We start from the raw sequence: 21020 nt of genomic DNA, 5'->3' as shown, positions 1-21020 counted from the left end.
AGTCAAACAGATTTTATATAAGACAAATAAATGATTTGGGGAATTGTTCAGAGTTAGCTTTTTTGTGTAGTGAAGAATCATCTGAAAACTGTAAGCTCTATAACTCTTTGGCTGATAAATGCTCTTGCTCTTTGGCATGTAGGACAGATCTATCTATATCATCTATCTATCTATCTATCTATCTATCATCTATCTCTATCTATCATCTATCAATCATCTCTCTTTCTATCTGTCTACCTACTTACCTACCTACCTAATGAATTTATTGAGCTGTAATTTATATAGAAACTCCATTTTAGGTAGAAATTCTTTAAATGTGGAAGGAAATAACAAGAGAGAAAACACCTAAGGGACTACAGTGCCAAAACAGTTTCATATTGACAGACTAAAAGACAATTGTATGTTGAATACTTTTGAAAAGACAATGTATACTGAATACATATTGAAAACTTTATCCATAGCAATTAGGACATTGTTTTGCATCCTGAAAAAAAAAGATGTATTAAAAAATGTCTTTAAGACATTTAAGACTGAGTGGCTCAGTCGGTTAAGCGTCTGCCTTCAGCTCAGGTCATGATCCCAGGGTTCTGGGATGGAGTCCTGCCTCGGGCTCCCTGCTCATCAGGGAGTCTGCTTCTCCCTCTGCCCTTCAACCCGCTCATGCTCTCCCTGTCTCAAATAAATAAATAAAATGTTTTTTAGAAAGTCTTTAGAATTGTCAAAACCTAAGATTTTCAAATAGTTTGCAGACTATTTAAATGTTGTCTTTTCTTAATAGTAAATGGTATTGTTTTACGCTGCCAGATTTTCAGATCATTTTTGGGACAAGTTATTACGAACTATTTAATATTTACAATAAAATACTGTATTTTGTAGAAATTATAAAAATGATTTGAGAAAAGTATCTTTTAAAATTCATGCTCGATCACACAGGCAGACCTAGTGGAACAACTTGCTAAACTGCGTAGTTATAGTGGTGATGAAGGTATGGTTGTGGTCTGATCTCCCTTTGGGTAAGGCTGCCTCCTTTTATTTTAATCCATAGACTAATATTACTCCCCTTCTGTTCTGCATACTCACATAGTTGGTTATCGAATCTAAATGAATAGTTTATAATTGTAGTTTTGTCATGAATTTACTGTATGACCTTGGGAAAACCAAAGTCTCTCTAAATCCAAGGAGATGAATTAAGAACACAAATTGAGTATCCACCATGTTTGAGACTTAATGATATTGCCTGAGGATACAATACTACGCAAACCTGAGCATCTTCCCTGCCTTCATGGAGGAAGAGAGGCAGACATGAATCAAATACTGTCATCACAAAGAAAGACAGCAGTAAAAAGCAGAAGTGTTATGAAGGAGCCACGCTGGGTGCTGAGAGAGGGGAACAGAGGAACCTAATTTCGTCTGAGAGTGGTGTTCATGCTGAGATTTGAGGGAGGAAGGCAAGTTAACTAGATGGCAGAGGGAGGAATGAGGAGAAGCAGCAGCTCGGAAGAGGATGCTGAGGGAGGAGGGTACGTGGTGCTCTTGTGGAGCTGAGAAAGGAGCCGCGTGGCTGGAGCAAACAGAACCAGGCCCTTTCAAGGGATCATGAAGTTTCTTCCCCATTTAAAATGTCCATTACGAGCTATTTTTCCAAGTTTGCATTTTTATACCTTGGGATTTGTTTTTGTTTGTTTGACGAGAACTTACAATTAAAAAGCTTAAAAGATATTTACTTCATTTTTGTGTGTGTGGTCTAACGATCTATGTACAGTTGGCCCTTGATTTGCATATCTTAGAATTTCAATTACCCATGTTTTGTTAAATAACATGTCTCCCCACAGCACAGATCAAATTTGAGTTGCCACAATATATTAACTGTGGGTAATTTCATAAAGTCCAAACTTTGCTGCTAGTTTTTCAGTCCACAAAGCACTGTGCAAATAACAGCGGCAGATCAGGATCAGTTATCGGTCCCATCAGTTCATTCAAAGTCTGTCTGGTTGTCGTGCATCTGTAATTCAGTGCACATGCAGACGGTAACTGTGTAGTCGTATTGTCTCTTTGTTGCCAGTGATAAACCCACGTGGCCCTTGACAAAAATGGATAATCAAAAGAGGAAATTGGTCAACAAAGATGAAAGTGCAGCAAGGAGGAGAAGAGGGGTAACACTGGAAGTGAAATAAAATTAAATGGGACGGAACTGTAGGAGAGACAGCTGACTGAGGACTGTTGACACTTCTACCGGAGAGACTCTAGGTATCGAATGAGAGGAACTTCGGAAAAGCATACATATTGACATAAATGAGGAAAACAGTTGTGAAGTGATAAAAAAAAGAAGTGACATTGGCAAAAGAGCACACACTGAAGACCCCCTCTGAGACCGTTCACAACGCTGGCAAACTGTCGAAGCTGGTCCAGCCTTAGAAAGGAGTCTGACACCTCACTGAGGCACAAGATGGGTGCTAGCTCTGTACTGTACGTTGTACAAGAAGGCAAGCCCTGCTCAAACTGCTTTTGGGGAGGTCTTTTTACAAAGAACCAAAACAGGCTAATTCTCGGTATTCTGTTTTAAATTATAGTGTACTTAAAACGATTTTACTGTATTTCCCTATTATTTATACCAATAGTAAGAGAGCTTTTAATGTTTTTACAAACATTTCTAGAAGTGATGGAAAATTCTATTTTTTCCACAGATTATTAACATCATTTTGTATGGTTTCCTTTATGATCCAACACTATTATGCAAAGCAAAACTGCCTGTAATTTTTATAGAATCTAACCAATCTAACCAACTAACATTGCAATGTGTTATATTGAAAACAGATGTATTTTGGAAGGCTGGAGTCATTTTCCGAGTTTACAAAATCTCAGTCTTGAAGACTCCTAAGACATGGAAAACAATATTGGTTCATTACATTTTTAGAATGTTATTCAAATATTCCATAACTGAACTTTTGCCTTGAGAACCTCAGAAGTCCTGAAAGTCCAAGATGTACTATGCTTCAGTAAGCACAATGAAAATAAGAAAATCTGCCTATATTATATTTTTTGGGACTTAGTAAAGAATTTCCTTTAGTTTAGGGGCGCCTGGGTGGCACAGCGGTTAAGCGTCTGCCTTCGGCTCAGGGCGTGATCCTGGCGTTATGGGATCGAGCCCCACATCAGGCTCCTCCGCTATGAGCCTGCTTCTTCCTCTCCCACTCCCCCTGCTTGTGTTCCCTCTCTCGCTGGCTGTCTCTATCTCTGTCAAATAAATAAATAAAATCTTAAAAAAAAAAAAAAAGAATTTCCTTTAGTTTAAACATCAGTCAAGAATACTTAGGAATGAAATCTACAAAACAGTTTAAAGAATTTAAATCAAAGGGAAACAAGAATGAAAAATTTACATACCGATTGTAGAAATCTTCTCTGTAGTAATCATAGTCAAAGACATAACCACTAAGGAGGAAACAAAAAATTAGTTGACATTTGTTCAACCACACTAATTTTGGTATTAAATTGTGAGGTTATAACAAGAAACTTATGTTATTTTTTAAATATTTATTTTTCAATTATGTATCCAAAGTGTTTTACAAAATAATGTCCAATTGGATATAGTACCATGTTAAACTACCATATGGCTGACAATGCAAAGACTGATAGTGGTTTGTATGGTTTGGAATGGAAGATGAGAGGCAGTAGCAAAAGAAAATGTTTTAATACTTGTAATTACGTATGAATGAAGGCCATTTTATCCTTTCTTCCTAAGGTATGTACAGTGAGGCTACACGATGAACTAAAGGCATGGAAAGGAAAGGCTTAATGACCCATTTGCTATAAGAATGCTAAACAGATATGTGGTTTCCTTAGAAATTCAGCATTCCTTTTCATTCTAAAAATTTATAATTTAATACCCAGAGAAAAAAAATCCACCATGGCTGAATCTTAGCAACAATAATTTAATATTTTAGGGTACTTAAATAGCAATTAATAAGCACATTGCAGTGAAAAGATTAAGCTTCTAAAAGGAATATATAGTAAAAACTGCTCCCATCTACTTATATAATTCTTGGAATTTACAAAAAAGCCCTTTATATGGATTATTTCCGTTAATTTTAGTACACAATACAACTCTGTTGGATACAGTAACTAGAAGAAACTAAGGTGCAAAGGACAAAAGTGACTTGCTCAAATTTTTATCCCTAGTAAGTGATAGAGCTGAGACAGGAGAAAAACAAATCTTCTGAATCCATGTCTGGGGCAGTTTTTCATGGCACTGTGCAACCCTCCCCAGCCTACAAGAAGTTTACTCATAATAAAGGAAATATCTATACTACAGGGGAATCATTATTTTTAATGTGTATTCGCTAATTTTTTATTGGTATGAAACACACATAACAAAATTTACCATTCTAACCATTTTAAGTATACAACTCAGTGGCATTAAGTATATTCACAATGTTGTTTAAAGATCACCAATATCCATTTCCAGCATTTTTCATTACCCCACACAGAAATTCCATACCCATTAAACAGTAACTCCCCATCCCCTGCTCCCCCTCAGCTCCTGGTACTTTCTGAATTTGCCTCTTCTAGGTACCGCATAGAAGTGGAATCATACAGGGGCGCCTGGGTGGCACAGCGGTTAAGCGTCTGCCTTTGGCTCAGGGCGTGATCCCGGCGTTCTGGGATCGAGCCCCACATCAGGCTCCTCCACTATGAGCCTGCTTCTTCCTCTCCCATTCCCCTTGCTTGTGTTCCCTCTCTCGCTGGCTGTCTCTAACTCTGTTGAATAAATAAATAAAATCTTAAAAAAAAAAAAAAAAAAAGAAGTGGAATCATACAATATTTGTCCCTCTTAGCCTGGCTTATTTCAGTTAGCATAACATTTTCGAAATTTATCCATACTGTACCATGCATGAGAATTGCATTCCTTTTTATGACTGAAAAATATAATACTGTACATATGTACACATTGCTTTTTGTTTATTCCTCTATTGATAGACATTTGAGTTTTTTCCACCTCTTGGCTGTTGTGAATAGTGATAGTATGAACACCGGTGTGCAAGTATAGAGTCACTGCCTTCTTCTGTTTGGGGTATCTACCTAGAAGCGGAATTGCTGGATCATAAAGTAGTTTTATGTTTAACTTTTTGAAGAGCCACTGTATGACAAGCAAGTAATTTTATATTCCCCAATTGATCAATTTAACAGTCCTTTAGTTTGTAACTATTCTTATGTCAGGAGAATTGAAAGAACATATTATATAATCTTAACAACAACCTATAAGATGTAGAGTATTGTTCCAATTTTATAGGACGCTGAGGCCTAGAAATATTAAATACCCTATATAACACAGGTTAAGTATTCTAGTACGGCATAGTCATTCATGTGCTCATTTATCAGAATCTGATTAAGGACATGTGTGTCAGGAACTGTACTTGGCACTTAGGTTTAGAAGCAAAGTAGATGTCTAACTTTGATTAAGCACGAATTAGCAAACACAGATGACCTAATCAAATTGATTCATTTCCCTGCTATTGCCACTAGCTCACCCCAGCATTTTGTTTCAGCAGAGTTGAGTTCAATCTCTGTCCTCTATTTAGATAGTCTTGAATACAGTCTTTTCCTTACCTATTTAATCTTTATGTTGCAATTTTTTTTCTTTGACAGCGGTGGAGACAGATAAAAAGCTAATAAGAAAAACATTTTAAACAGAAAATACTTAGAAGTACATGAATGGGACAGAGAGAAACAGAAGGGGAGAACTATTAAAAGGGATTAATCAGGGCTGGCTGCTCTGAGGAGGTGACATGTAACTGGAGGCTTGAAGGATGAGCAAGGTCCGATCAAAAGCCAGGGGAGAAAAGGAACCGAGGGAATAGAAAGCACAAAGGTGCAAGTCAGGAAAAACCCTATGGATTCAGCAAAGCAAGAAGGCTCGTCCGGGGCTACGGCCATCACACCGACAAGAAATAACAGCATCTTAGGCAACACTGCAGACAAGACGGACAGGGCTAGACAGATTCAGGACATGTTTTGGAGGCAGACCCAACTGAATTTATCACTGAGTCAGTTTAAGAAACTGGGCAGACTGTGTTATCCTTTCTCAACTGGGGAAAGATTGGGAGGAAGAGGTCCTAGAGGAAAATCTCGAGTTCAGTTTTGGATAAGATAGCATTTGGATGCTTGTGAGACAATCAAGAAACACTTTCACCGGTGCCTGAATGCTGTCTTACTGAGTGCAGCCCCAAAGAGAGGGCTCACTGGGGAAGTAAGTCTGGGAGGTGTGAGCATGTTGATGGCAATAAAGACATTAAAAGGTGAGATCTTTTTCAGGAGTGAGTGTAGAGAGAGGAAGTAGAGGCTGGTCCTAGGGATTCTAGAATTGTAGAGGTCAAGGGAAGAGGAGAAGATACAAAATAGTTAGGTCAGATGTGGATAGGAGACAGAGCTTGAGAGTAAAGAGCTCTGAGTCCGGGCCCTGGCTTGCCACTTGGTATGACATTTGTATTACTTTCCTAGGGCTGCCATAATGGAATACCACACAGTAGGAGGCTTAAAGAACAAAAATTTATTTCCTCACAATTTTGGAAGGTAGGAGTTCAAGGTCAAAGTGTCAACAGTTTGTGTTTCTTCTGAGGTCACTTTCTTTACCTTGCAGATCATACCTTCTTGCTGTCTCCTCACATAGCTGTCCCTCTGTAATGTCTGAGTCCTAATCTCTTCTGACAAGAACACCTGTCATATTGGATCAGGGCCCACCAATATGGCCTCATTTTAACTTTCTCACCTCTTTAAAGACTCTCTCTCCCAATATAGTCACGTTCTGAGGAACTGGGAGTTAGGGCTTCAACAGGTGAATTCTGGAGGAACACAATTAGCTTAAAACAACATTGAACAATGTATTTAATCTTTGCAGACCGCATCTGCAAAATGGAATAGCACAGCTTCTAGCACACTGTAATAAGTCAGTGAATTTTTAAATATTTTTCATAGAGCTGATATTTAAACACAGATTTATCTGAATCAAAAGTTAGTGATTTTTTCGATTGTGTCACATTTCATCAGACATTTGTTAATTTAAATAAGTTTAATAATCTTAATGCTTTAGCATATATAACTTTCTTTTTCCTCAGATGTTTAAAAGAGCATTTTGAAAGTTTATGAACATGATGATGAGAACATTTAATTAAAGATGTATAAATTCATCTTGATTTTTATATATGTCCTCTCTCTCGCTCTTTTTTTTTAAAGATTTTATTTACTTATTTGACACACACACACACACACACACACACACACACACACACACACACAGATCGCAGAAGCAGGGGGAGCTGCAGAGGGAGAGAGAGAAGCAGGCTCCCGCAGAGCAGGGAGCCGGATGTCCGGCTTGATCCCAGGACCCCGAGATCATGACTTGAGCTGAAGGCAGACGCTTAGCCAACTGAGCCACCCAGGCGCTCCTCCTCTCTCTTTTTAAACTCCCCGAGTACCAAATATGACACATGGACCAATTAATAAATATGCTATTAATGTGGCTGACAATGATGATTCCACCCATGTATTTTATACCTTTAGGAAATACTTCAATAATTTATTAGCCTTCTGGAAATTTAAAAATGCATGAGAAAAGAGAAATCATTTTTGTTTTTCTTAGTAGCTGCTTAAATTATCTTGTCCAATCTGCTTATTTTTCGTTCAGTCCTGCCTGCTAAGACATATTTGCAAGAACAGGCTGTAGCCAAGCATCCTGAACCATTTGATCTCCGAGTCCCACTGTCTGCCATCAGGAACTCAATTTTACCTGTCACAGTTAAAATGAAAGGAAATGCACAAACAGACCTGTCTTGGTAATCACGACAAGACTGTTTTTGCCTTAATGGTTTGGGCTTTTAGCAGAAATGCCATGGTTGTAGTTGGCTCAGGTCATAAGCTGTAAAATCACGCTGGATTTCCAAGGAAGAGAAAGAGATTCAAAGAAATGAAAAGAGATAACCACAGGGCAAGTATGATTTGTGACAATTATGCTTTTCCAGTGTTCCTGCCGCCAGCTTTCTTTTTTTTCCCTCTTTCCCCAGATTTTGTCTCTCTTAAAAATCCCTTCGTTCTCTTTCTGTGTGAAACTCTATTTGAAATTACCTGTCAAAAAATGGCATTTCCAGAAGCCATATTCAGGTTTTTGAGGCGTTTTATGTATTCTAGGATTTTACTGGAAGGAAAAACTTGTCTTTAAAGTTAAAAAAAAAAAAAAGATAGCCTTTCCTTTCCTCATAAACTGTTCTGTTCATGGGCTAATCTACTTTTTTCTTTTTTGGGGGGGCTTTTAAGGGAGGAACCTTTGCAACTTTCATTGTAGCAGCTTTGTATGACAGTCTGGTTCTTAGGCTACTGAAACAAAATGGTCATAAATCAGATGTTTTAGGCACTTTTTAAGAAGAAACTAAATCTAGGAACTGTCAAGGCTTCTGTTGTTTGGAGGCATGCTCCACGGCAAGGGGCAGGTACTCAACTTTTTAGAAAAGTGAAACAATAGTTTTGAATGTTTCACACAAATAATTTATATTTTTATTTTTTAAATCTGGTACACCTTCATGACTTTTATTCTACTTTTCAGTGTACTTTTATTCTAACTGCTCGGGTTCCCTCAAAATTGAATGGGAAATGGGAATTAGTAAAGTAATTGTTTAGAGTTGCACACTCATAGTCTTTATTTTATTACTGAAGATTAAATGACACCAAGTAACTTCCCTGGAATTTAATTTAAGCTTTTTCATTTACAGAAGAAGAAATCACAACTCATTAGGTTTTGCAATATATGAGATCAATTTTATCTAATCCCTTTAAGTTCATAAAACCAGCTTCATATGAATAGACTAATACACACAAGTATTTCTTTTTATTTTCCATTGCAGAACTTCATTAAAATATAATCTGACGAAAATGAATAAACTTCCCAGCACAAGGAGGGAGCATTTTAATGGTTTCATTACAGACATGCTGCCAATAGTAAGTCCTACTGAAGCCTTCTCAGTGACTATCTCTGGCTTCCCAGATTAAACCGGATAATCAATTACTGAGTATTTTAAGTTAGGCACAATACTGGGAGTTGTGGATAATAGTATGAGCAGAACATGGGCTCTGACCTCAAGGAGTGACAATCTAAGTATAAGGGATTAGATAAATATACATATGACTATAATTTAAACAGAATTTGAAAAATGCCAAAACAGATATAAAAACTGCTAAGAGAGCTTATAGGCAGAAGAAATAGGATGTGGTTGGTGGGACAAGGTCTCAAACAAGGCTTTATGAAAGAGATGGCATTTGAATTGGTCTTTGTAAAGGTTAGGAATCGACAAGTGAATGTTCAAAAGGAGGCCCTTCCTGGGGGCGCCTGGGTGGCTCAGTGGTTAAGCGTCTGCCTTCGGCTCAGGGCGTGATCCCGGCGTTATGGGATCGAGCCCCACATCAGGCTCCTCCGCTAGGAGCCTGCTTCTTCCTCTCCCACTCCCCCTGCTTGTGTTCCCTCTCTCGCTGGCTGTCTCTATCTCTGTCAAATAAATAAATAAAATCTTTAAAAAAAATTAAAAAAAAAGGAGGCCCTTCCTGAAAGCCAAGAATTGGTGGTAGAAAAACGTGGAATAAATTCGTAGAATAGTGTTTCATGACGATTAGTCTCTGTCATTAGCACAACTTTTCTTCAGAGTACCTGTGGAAGTCATGATTGCAGAAGTCATAAGGTAGGCTAACAGACTGAATTTACAGAGCATACTTCTCCAGGATTATTAGTAGAAGTATCCGCAGAGGTTCCCACAGGATCCTATTTCTACCTTGCCATAAAATCTGGTGTAGGTTTCCAAATGTCAGGGTATATATAGTTGAACAGATGTATAAATTTTGTCAAGATAATAAGTGGACAAAATCTATTTTCTCTTAGGGAATACACATAAAACTTAAATTTTACTTTGGAGCGTGTGTGTGTTGTGTATATGTGTGTGTATGTAGTGGGTACACACACACACATACGTTAAAAATTCAAAAAGAGTGGAAAAAGCTACTTAGTCTAGGTTGCATTGACAGGATGGTTTACTACTAAGGACTTCGGAATTGAGGGAGGATGTGAGTGGGAACCTAAAGAATTATGACACATTCGTAGAGTTTCTGGCTAATGGTGGATCAGGACCCGGGAGCTCAGGAAGATGCGGTGACTAAGGCATTCACAAGGACAAAAACAATCCACCCAGCCCAGTTATGAGTTCTGATCTCTTACTTGCTGGGAGTCAAGCTTACTGTTTCACACACTTAAAGGATAATTACTTTAAGGTAGGTGTAGATAGTGAATTCAGGGAACAGGAGAGAAAAAGGAGGGGAAAAATTATTTTTCTGTCTTCTGGCTGAGTTAACACATGGATTGTGATTTTGGAAGTATCTTCCAGAATGGGGTTTGCTTGTTACCCTTCTCTATGCTGTGTTCTGTCAGGAAAGATGTTTACACATGGGATTCCACAATTGTGTTTAGTTGTCAATTCTGTCTTTTGATCTAGAATAAATGAAAAAAAAAAAGATTCCCTTCAATTCATGATTCCTTGATAAAGCTACGGTGAAAATGAAAACTTGTTTTTTTTTTTTTTTTTTTGCCAACTGCATGACATAACTGGTAAGAGAACTATAAATGTGAAAGCAGGAGAACGAAGAACCGAGCTATTCTGAAGATCTGGCCTACAGATAAAGAGTCCTGACTGGACCAGTGAAATGGTCACCCAACAGGTATTCCTCGTCCCAAGTATATCCACATCGCCTATCCACGATATATGCTGCTAGTAACTTGAAAGCATTCTTTTTCCAAAATATCAAAAACAGGGGCGCCTGGGTGGCTCAGTCGTTAAGCGTCTACCTCGGCTCAGGGCGTGATCCTGGAGTCCTGGGATCGAGCCCTGCATCAGGCTCCCTGCTTGTGTTCCCTCTCTCACTGGCTGTCTCTCTCTCTGTCAAATAAATAAATAAAAACTTTAAAAGAAGAAAATCAAAAACAAAACAAAACCAACAAACTCTTCCATTACTCCCTGTGGCTTACAACGTAATACTCAGACTCTTCAATATTCAGTGCTCTCTGAAATGGGGCTCCTTCTTCAAATATGCTTTAATAATTCGCTCAACTACTTTTTCAACCATTCGGCGTTTCCCTGCACCCACTGTGGGTGGCAGAGAAACACTCCTTGCTGTCACAAGCAGACTTTCTTGGATCTCTACACAGTCTTCTGTATTAGCCAACTGATTGCTCAACAGTTTCCTGTTATAGGGTTTTGCTCAAGCTCTTCATCTATAACATGCTGTATCTTCTTTCAGTTGAATGTTATCCATTCTTTTTTTTTTTTTTAAAGATTTTATTTATTTATTCGACAGGATAGAGACAGCCAGCAAGAGAGGGAACACAAGCAGGGGGAGTGGGAGAGGAAGAAGCAGGCTCCTAGCGGAGGAGCCTGATGTGGGGCTCGATCCCATAACACCGGGATCATGCCCTGAGCCGAAGGCAGACGCTTAACCGTTGTGCCACCCAGGCGCCCCAGAATGTTATCCATTCTTGAGGGCCAAACTCAAGCCCCACGTCTTCCCCAATTATAAAGCTGTGGGGTTAGACTAAATTCCATGTATTCTGTTATTCTTTTTGCATTTACATTTAATTCTTGCTGGTCAGCTTTCTGCTTTTCCTGTCACTTAGTGAATCTATATAGATTTATTTCTGTTAACCTTTCCCTTCTCAAACCAATTTCTCTATTCCATTCATCATTCTTATCTTCCTTCTTTGAACTTAATCTAATTTGTCTTAATTTCTTGACACTGGAGTTTCCAGAGTAAAATATTCCGGGAGGACTCATGTCAAAATCCTGTAGAGTATTATCTGTCTCTTTGTTTTAACTGAATTCGGCCATAAATACGCAGATTTCATTCTTACAGATTCTTATGCATACTTCTGTCTGAACATATTATGTAACAATTGACATCCAGGAGTGTATTTCACTAGATCGTGAGTTTTGAAAAGGCAGAGTGTTTGCAGTCACACATCTGAAATTATTTAAATTGAATGTTACATGTCTGTGGCAATTTCTGCAATAATATTTATTGTTATTACTTTTTGTAAGAAAACAAATATCTATATTAGAGTTTTCAAATACCTGAATATTAATATTAGAATGTTTAGACCATTATGGGGGTGCCTGGGTGGCACAGTTGGTTAGGCATATGACTTTTGTTTTTGGCTCAGGTCGTAATCTGAGGGTGGTGAGATCAAGCCCCACTTTGGGCTCTGCACTCAGTGTGGAATCTGCTTAAGACTCTCTCCTCTGCCCCTCCTCCCACTTGCTCTCTCTCTCTCTCTCTCAAGTAAATAAATCTTAAAAAAAAAAAAGAATGTTTAGGCCATTATGATTGCTTTGTTGGGTTAGCCCTCTCTGTCAATAAATTGATATTTATTGCCTCTCAATTCTAAATCTTTTTTTTTTTTTTTTTTTTTGGACTGGAGGAAAACCACAAGGCAAAGAAGAGGAAGCAGCTTCTTTTTCCAGGTTCCCATATGCTTTTCTTCTTGCTCATCTTGCACTGTTGTCAGCAGGATGTGGGAGAGCCAGTGATGCTCACTGGCACCCCAGCAGGAGGGTGCCTACCCATTATCCCTAGTCCACCAACACCCCAACAAACTTCTCTGCCATCCAGGAGGCTGCAGTCACACCCTCTCCTATGGGGGTGTGAATTTCATCCTCTGAGAGAGAGGCTCCTCATTTATTCCTTCCTTGGGTATTCTCCCTCAGCCACAGAGATAGTAGCTGTTCCCTACATTTTCCACTCTAATACTCTTTCGTAGTCTTTCTTTTACCCTTTTAAAGTAGTTAGCCATGTATTTTACTAGTTAATAATTCCTTATATTAAATTTTCTCTGTTAAAATGACTGGTGTGGTTTCCATCTTCTGTCTCCTGACTGGGCCTTGCTTGATACAACCCTGTTTAGGTATCCTTTTTTCTACATGTTGAGAATGATCAAATGTGATATACAGTCAAAGGGCACAGGTTGTCCATTTATAGACAAATGCTTTTCATAGCTTGTATAGTTGATAGTTTTATTATTATAATTTTTATCTTATTGGGTTACAATAATTTTTTAAAAGTTTTCCTTCAAGACTAAATATATCAACTGCACATATTCTTCATGGTAGAGTCTAGCTTATAAAAATGTTTGGGACTGATGTCAAAAGGGATAATAACAAGAGTAACAACGATGTTAATAGTTCTAACAATTAACATTTATTGAATGCTTAGCATTTATCACTAGTTTAACTGCTTTGCATATGTCAAATCATTTAATTGTCTTAAAAGTCCTATGAATTAGTGTTAATATTATCCCAGTTGTATAAATGAGAGAACCAAAGCAATGATATGATTAATTAGAGTCCAGAGTATAAACCACATTGTCTATGGCTTACCAGATATTGGTGTTAAGAAATATTAGGTATTTTTAGCAATTGCTACCACTACCAGAAGTAGAAGCCAGGAATGTGCTACCACTACCATAAAGCTAGTGAAATCTTAGTGGGCATTAACTAAAGTGCAGGGTCTTTCGAAAAGAAGATAATAATTCCACTGGACTCTCACTTTTGAGACATCCCTGGAAACAGTTTAGTGTATTTCAGTAAAGTTTCATAAGGATATTAACCAACTGGAATGCATACAAATGAAAGAAATTAGGATAGCAAGAAATCTCAAAAATTACTCTGTATGAAAAAGGTTGAATTAAATAAGGCTGTTTGGTCTAGAGAAGAAAGCCTTTGGGAAAGAAGGCAGCTAACTGTTTAAATATTTGAAAGGTTTTCTAGTGGAAAAGGCACTGAATTTATTCACTGTGGTTCCAGAAGGCAAAACAAGTCTTAAAGAGTAGTAATTACAAGGAACAATGTTACTGCTAACTATAACAAAGAAATAGAATAATGAGTTCCAAATATCTTGAGTGTCTAGTAGTTTTGGAAAGAAAATAGGATCATGAAAAGAGAAATACCATGACAAAACACTGTAAGATCTAGTATAACACAGAGTAACAGATACATGTGCTTCAAGAAGAGCCTGAAAATCATTTGTTAGGGATTTTGTAGAGAAGAGAATTGATGCATTACATAGTTCTGGGATATCTTCCAAGTTGAAATTTCATGATTTTATTGAATCAAATTACTTCGTTAAAATGTAACATTTAACTCTTCACCTACAGGTTTTGGGAACATGGTGACCTGAATCCGGCTCCTTTTCTGTTGAGCACCAGTTGTGATCTGTTGGACTCTCCTCAGTCAAACTGATGCAGAATTAAAGAAGAAATCAAAATTGGACTTTCATATTATCTAGAAAGAAATAAAAAGAATGCTTCTTCCAAAACCTATGGGACATAGTAGGAACTTAACTCAGAAAAGGTATGGTTTAAATGGGTTCATTGTTAAAGACGAAAGATGAAAGAGAAAAGAAATTAGCCTTAATCTTACTAGAAAAAGAGCAACACAATAGGCCAAAATAAACCAGAAAACTAATGTCAGGTTCAAGTCTGAAAATCTATTAGCATACTCTGGCACAAAAACAAAGGAAAGGAGAAAAAACATGATTTTTATCAGTAGGTACTGAAGAGGTATTTGATAAAATTAAGAGGCAATCCTTATAATATATTCTAAATAAAATAGTAAGAAGAGAACTATTTAAATAGATATGTGCCAAAAACAAGAAGGAATATTGAATGATTCTTCCACTCCTTATTGTCTTGGTTTGCACTCTGTCCGTTATTACCTTCATGTATAAACATGGCTGATTGTTGTAGTCTGTATTTTATCCTCACTGAATTGCCAGTTCTTATCCCCAAATGACACATTTGTAGAAGAGATCGTCTCCTTCATAACTATGATTCTTCAAAATTTTGTTTATAATATTCTCATCTCTAGATAAACTCTAGAAACATTGTCAAATTTTTCCCACACTGTCATTTTCCCCGTAATCTTTTTCAACAAATCATTTTGTCCCCTTCAAGAACTTTTCAGTTAAAGAACATGACTAAATAGTTGTTAAACATATTTTTATAAATTGAGTTGATTCCTAGGATGCTGGAGTCCAGAATCAAAACAAGGTTAGTAGCTACATGTATAAAATTCTGCCTGGGTTTGGTACGTGGTAAGACGTATTTTCTCTTGATGTCTTTCTGTTACCTTCACAAAAGAAAGATGACGTAGCTAAACACAGGATTCTTGTTACAATCTTTTCCCTCAAAAATATCTCTGTTATAGTCTTCCCAGTAGTACATATCAGAAAGAAAACTGAGTCCAACTTTCGTTTTCCTCTTAAAGTTATAGCTTTCTTTACATTTCAAACTGTAAAAATCTCATTTAAAAAATCAGTGAATTATATTTTTTCATTGTTGACTCTTTCATGATCTGTAAAATTGTTCTCTGTGGAGAACAGAGATTAAACTTATTTATAGATTATTTACAGATTAAACTCTATAAACTTTCATCCATTTCTTTTTCCTTGTTCTTGTTTTGCCACTTTCCTCTATTTTACTCAGGGGATATTTATCAAGGTTTTTCCTAAAATCACTTACTGGGTTTTTTCCCCAGTGTAGTATCAAATGTGCCATTTACTTCTTCGTCTGAGGCATCATATTGAATCTGGAGTTTTAAAGAATCAACTGCTATTTTCTAGATTAGTCTCTTCTTATTACAACCTATGGATATTTCTTAGAGGCACTTTCCTTCTGAACATTACTGAACTAAGTTAACAGACATTTTCTTTAATATTTTTCAGTTTCTAGAATTAAATCTTTTGTTTCTGTTTTTAAATTGAGATAAAATTGTCAAATAACATTGTATCAGTTTTAGGTGTACAGAACAATGATTTGATATTCTGCGAAATGATTACCAGAATAAGTTTAGTTAACATCTATCACCACACATAATTACAAAATTGTTTTTCTTTGTGATGAGAACTTTTAAAATCTACTCTCTTACTAACTTTTGAATATACAATACAGTATAATTAACTATAATCACTATGCTGTACATTACATCCCTGGGGTTTACTTATCTTATATCTGGATGTGTGTACCTTTCAATCACATATTCATTTTGAATAGAATTAAATCTTACTCAGAAGAGTGAGTTCTCTGTGAGCCCTCACAATATTGCTGGGCTTACTTGTAGTGAAGAATTTTTCATAAGCTTCCATGCTTTTTTTCTCATTAGTTCTTTTCTGTTTTAAGTCAATATTCAGTGTTTATGTTATTATGAATACATAAATATTATTTACAGTTGAGCAATATACTATGATTACATTTCTTTCTTGTACAAATTGTGGTTTATTTGCCTTTATAATGGCTTCATTTTTCCATGCTTACTAGAGATCTCCGTTGTCCTGCTATAACCCATACAAGTCCTTTCTCGGTCTGCTACAAAGAGACCACCCTGGTACTTCTCTTCACCAGCTACTTGGGGACTTTTTTCTTTCGTGTGTTAGACCCTTTCTTTTATTTGTTTATTTATTTGTTTGTTTGTTTGTTTATTCAATGATTTTGGTGAAACAAGCATCAGTAGATTTCTTAGAAAGGATTTGTTGTTAATCCTTAGATTTCTGAAAACACAGTTGATTCTGATTATTTGTGGATTCTGTATTTGTGAATTTGCTAAGATTACCTGTAACCCCCAAATCAATACTTGCAGCTCTTTCACGGTCACTCACAGACATGCACAGAGTGGCAAAAAATTTGAGTTGCTGAGGCAGCACATTCCCAACTGAGACTGAGGTGATGTGCTGGCTTCTTTGTTCGGATCTGACACTGCAAATAAGTATACTTTTCATGGTCTACTTAGTGCTGCTTTTTTTTTTTTTTTTTTTGCATTTCTGTGCTTTTCACTGGTGATTTTCCTGCTTTCAATGGCCCCTAAACAGATCCCTGAAGTGCTGCTTGGTGTTCCCAAGCACAAAAGGCTGTGATGTGCCTTAGGGAGAAAATACATGTGTTACATGAGCTTCCTTCAGGCAAGCACTGCAGTGCTGTTGGTCTTGAGTTCAATGTTAATGCATCAACAATATATATGAAATAAACTGTCTTTAAACAGAAAACAGACACTAAGAAAGCTTATGTATTAATTTGTTAACAGAAATGTTGTGACCAGAGGCTCATGGGAACCTAATCCTATATTTCCCTTAGGAGCAATGGTTCAGTATTTGCTAATGCAGTGGCTGCAGTGACCTGATAGAATAGAACTACCACAGAAATCCAAGAATGGAGTGGCTCTTTTCCTATCTTCATGCTTGCCTGATAATGTGTTTGGTAGGGCTGACAGTCTGCTTATATCACTTTCTCTCAGAATTCGGAGGGCATTATTGCATTGTCTGCAAATTCCTAATGTTGAGAAATTTGATGTCATTATGATTCAGAGTCTTTGTATGTAGCTTTTATTCCTCTACTTGAAGGTTGAAGGTCTTCTTCTTCTTCTTCTTCTCCTTCTTCTTCTTCTTCTTCTTCTTCTTCTTCTTCTTCTTCTTCTTCTTCTTCTTCTTCTTCAAGATTTTATGTATTTATTTGAGAGAGAAAGACAGAGGGAGGGAGTACATGGGCAGGGGGAGGGGCAAAGGGAGAGGGAGAAGCAGATTCCCGGCTGAGCAGGGAGCCAGTGGAGCTTGGTCCCAGGACCCCAGGATTATGACTTGAGCCGAAGGCAGATGCCTATAATCAGCCTAAGTGCGAATCATCTTTCGTTCACTGTGCTGAGCATTCTCCCACGCGAAACTTAAATGTTTTAGTTTTAGGACACTTTCTTTGATTACTTATTTGATATTGTCCTCTGTTTTCTCTTTGTGAAACAATTATTACTAGAGCTCTCGGAATAAGCCTCAAAGTATTTAAAATTTTTTCTTTACTATTTTCCATCTCTGTCTTTGTGCTCTTTTAAGTTTGTGTTCTAAGCTTTCATTGAATTTTTCATTTCTGTTAACAGCTTTTAATTTCTAAGAAATTTTTTTGTTTTCCATGTATTCCTTTTTAACAATACATTTTTATATAGATATAGTATCTTATCTCTAGGGATATTAATTACAGGTTTTTAAGAGGGTTTTAGGGTTTTTTGCTCATTTATTTAGTTTAGTTTTGTACTCTGTATATTTCCTCTACTGTGGAGTTCTGATTTTCTCTGGGTTTTTTTTCTTTCATGTTAGAGTATTTTCTCAAATATTTGGTGATCCTTTGCTGGTAGGTCATAATTCAGAGCATGGCACTAAAAACCTGACTGGAAGTAGTATGTGTGTGTGTGTGTGTGTGTGTGTGTGTATGCATGCGTGCACACATATGCAGGGCTTGTTGACTGGAGGGTCTCACTGGAGTGTGACGGGGGCAGGGTCTTAAGGGTTTACTGGGATCATAAAATGTCAGTATCTCCAGATCTTCTGGGATGGTCAGTTTTTTGAGATAATACACTGCTAAGTCTTAAAGAGAAATTTCATTCTGGTCTAATGTTGAAAATTAATGGCATTATAGGGTTGTCCTACTTTTTCCACAGGCCATTAAGATAGTGGCAGGATCTTTTCCCCAACTGTGAAGAGTTGGGTTGGTGTTAGGAATTAATGTGATTTCTGGCACTCAGCAAACTTTCACATATACCAACTTTCCTCCTCACAGTGGAATCTCTTGCAAAGCAGAGGGGGTAGCTGAAGACCAGACACGACGATATAAGCTCTTTTTTGAAGGCATGCTTTTTTTTTTTTTTAATGAAGAAACAGGAAGAGAGAACAGGGAGGAGAAGGGGGGAGGTAGAGATGGGGGAAGAAGTAAGAGAAGGAGCAGATTGGGAAGAAGGAGAGGAGGAGAGAAGAGAAGGAAAAGGAGGGGAGGGAGAGAAGGGAGAAAAGAACAGGGAGAGGGAAGGAGAGGAAAGAAGAGGCAGGAGAGGGGGAAAAGGGGTGAGTGGAACTGAAGGAAGCTTGAACACGAGGTTTTTCGGTCTCCTGTGATGTGGTTACTAGTTAATTTGCCAGTTCTGTCATTCAGTGTAACTTCTAAGATACCTCTGGTGTAGCCAAATGGTACTACTAGTTATCTCCACAATAGAAACTAAACCTGCCCAACTGTATCCCATCATGACTTTTCATTTATAACCTCTTTCAAGAATTATTAAGTAATGCCTCACATCACAAATATTTGCTTCTTTTTATTTTATCTGCTCTGTATTAGATACCAACTTCTTTGTTTTTTATCCTCTGCATGAGATGATTAGGTCCTTAAAGGCAAAGACCGACTCTTGTCTACAACTTCTCAATTACTGTAGTGATGGACCAGCTTTTTATTTAAAGAATTTCCCAGTCATCACAGACTGATAATTTCATAAAATACCAAATCATATACTTAGATGCTAAAGTGGCATAAGAATGCAATCAAAGTTTCTAAATGCTTTTTCTTCCTTTCTGTATTTCAGTCATTATCCTGGTAAAAAACAATTCACGGACTGGCACTGTTTTAGTGAATCCACTATGAGAAACACTGCTCTAGGACACCTTTGTACCTTGGTTTGCACCTAGCAATATGATTCAAGAAGAATTTTGTACTGAATAAATTAATTCTCATCCAAATATAATTAAATTGATATTCAGAAATAAAGATAAAGATCTTGGATCTTGATTAGAATGAAATGGCATCATAATATCCATTTCTTGTTTTTAACCCTTGGTTTGTACTTTGAAGGTTTAAATGTTAAGCAATTAGCAATGACCTCAAAAATAATGTGAATTGTAGAATTTTTTTCAATATATTCAACATTTAAGTCTAAATAATTTGGTGCCACCCTTCATCTGCCGTTGTCAAAAGGAATGTTTTACTTTACTAAATTCTCCACCCATGATAATTTGGTGTTGTGATCTTTGTAATACTGAAGGAAAGCTCAATATTCAATCACAGTAATGGCAAACTATTTCTGTCTAGTAGGCTGGTTTTCAAACAGCAGCTGACATTGTTATCACATAATATTTTGCACACACACTTAGAGTGCCCTTCAAATAATGAATTGATGCACTTAATGAAATTAGACAGCTGTTCATTGTACAAAGGGCAGCAACGCTATCAAATTTTTTCTCATGAGCGTCAAACTAAGAACTGGTAACTGAAGAAAATTAGGAATGAATGAATTGATTTATTGGGAAGTGCCCTAATCTTTGACTCGGTGGTCTGACGTGGGAATTTGGAGTACTCCACATGCCAAGGGCCTGCTGAAATTTACGTTAAAAATCAAAGGCCCATGCTTAAGGAACACATTTTAAAAATAACTTCTTTAGAGAGCCTAACTTCTTAAAAGGCTTTCAAGATTTTTAGTATCCAATTGGGCTATAACATATACTTCATCGAAATGCCACTTGCATGATATAATTTAACAAGATCTGGGAGAAATGTCTCATCAAGTGTTTCATCTTTTTTATGCTTTTTACTGAAGCTAAGAGGAAGTTATAGTCGAGGGCTGTCTACTGTTGAGTTAAACCAGAGGCACTGTTACGTTATTTTGAAGTTGAACGTGGCCTGCAGGTTCTAATGGTAAATGTTGAATGTGATCTAATTAAAATTTCACCAAAGAAATCATGGTTTCTAAAAACATGAAACATTTGGGGGCCGATTTTTTATTTTAATAACTACTTTAGTTGGTATGCCAAAATATAGCTCTTCAATGTATTTTTCCCCCTGATAAGCTCCTAAAGCATAAGGGATGCTTGGCTTTTGCTAATAATTGGTAGCTATCGATTATACTGTGATAACTGATTTGTTCTGCAGAGTTAAGTAGGGAATCTTTTAAATCAAAAGTATTCTGTACTTTGAAAATGTCATTAAAAGTGTTGAAAAGGTCACATTTTGAGATTGATGAAAAAAAGATCAGCCATTCTTGGCTGGATGAACAGAATTTAATTGGGAAGTGAGGCTTTAAAACTTTTGCCAGCAGTTTCATAATGCAAATCTGGGATTCACACTGCCTCTGGAAGCAATAAATAACTTTTTA

At 37.0% G+C, this 21020-nt stretch overlaps 1 protein-coding gene and 1 long non-coding RNA gene across 2 annotated transcripts in view; one reads left to right on the top strand and one right to left on the bottom strand.

Annotated features, from left to right (window-relative positions):
- The window catches only part of RALYL (RALY RNA binding protein like), a 331187-nt gene that overhangs the window by 44259 nt on the left and 265908 nt on the right, over nt 1–21020 (bottom strand). The window contains exon 4 of the mRNA XM_040625588.1: nt 3382–3429. Coding sequence (XP_040481522.1) covers nt 3382–3429 — 48 coding nt within the window. The remainder of the gene's footprint in view (nt 1–3381; nt 3430–21020) is intronic.
- On the top strand, nt 9639–20962 carry LOC103661393. The gene is made up of 3 exons (XR_568060.1): nt 9639–10743; nt 14228–14423; nt 19458–20962. It is a non-coding gene; the product is annotated as an uncharacterized LOC103661393 (long non-coding RNA).

Source organism: Ursus maritimus, unplaced genomic scaffold (assembly GCF_017311325.1).
Source record: "Ursus maritimus isolate PB19 unplaced genomic scaffold, ASM1731132v1 scaffold_9, whole genome shotgun sequence".
NCBI lineage: Eukaryota > Metazoa > Chordata > Mammalia > Carnivora > Ursidae > Ursus > Ursus maritimus.
The sequence above is the reverse complement of the archived record's forward strand: the minus strand, read 5'-3'. Positions and strand labels throughout refer to the sequence as shown.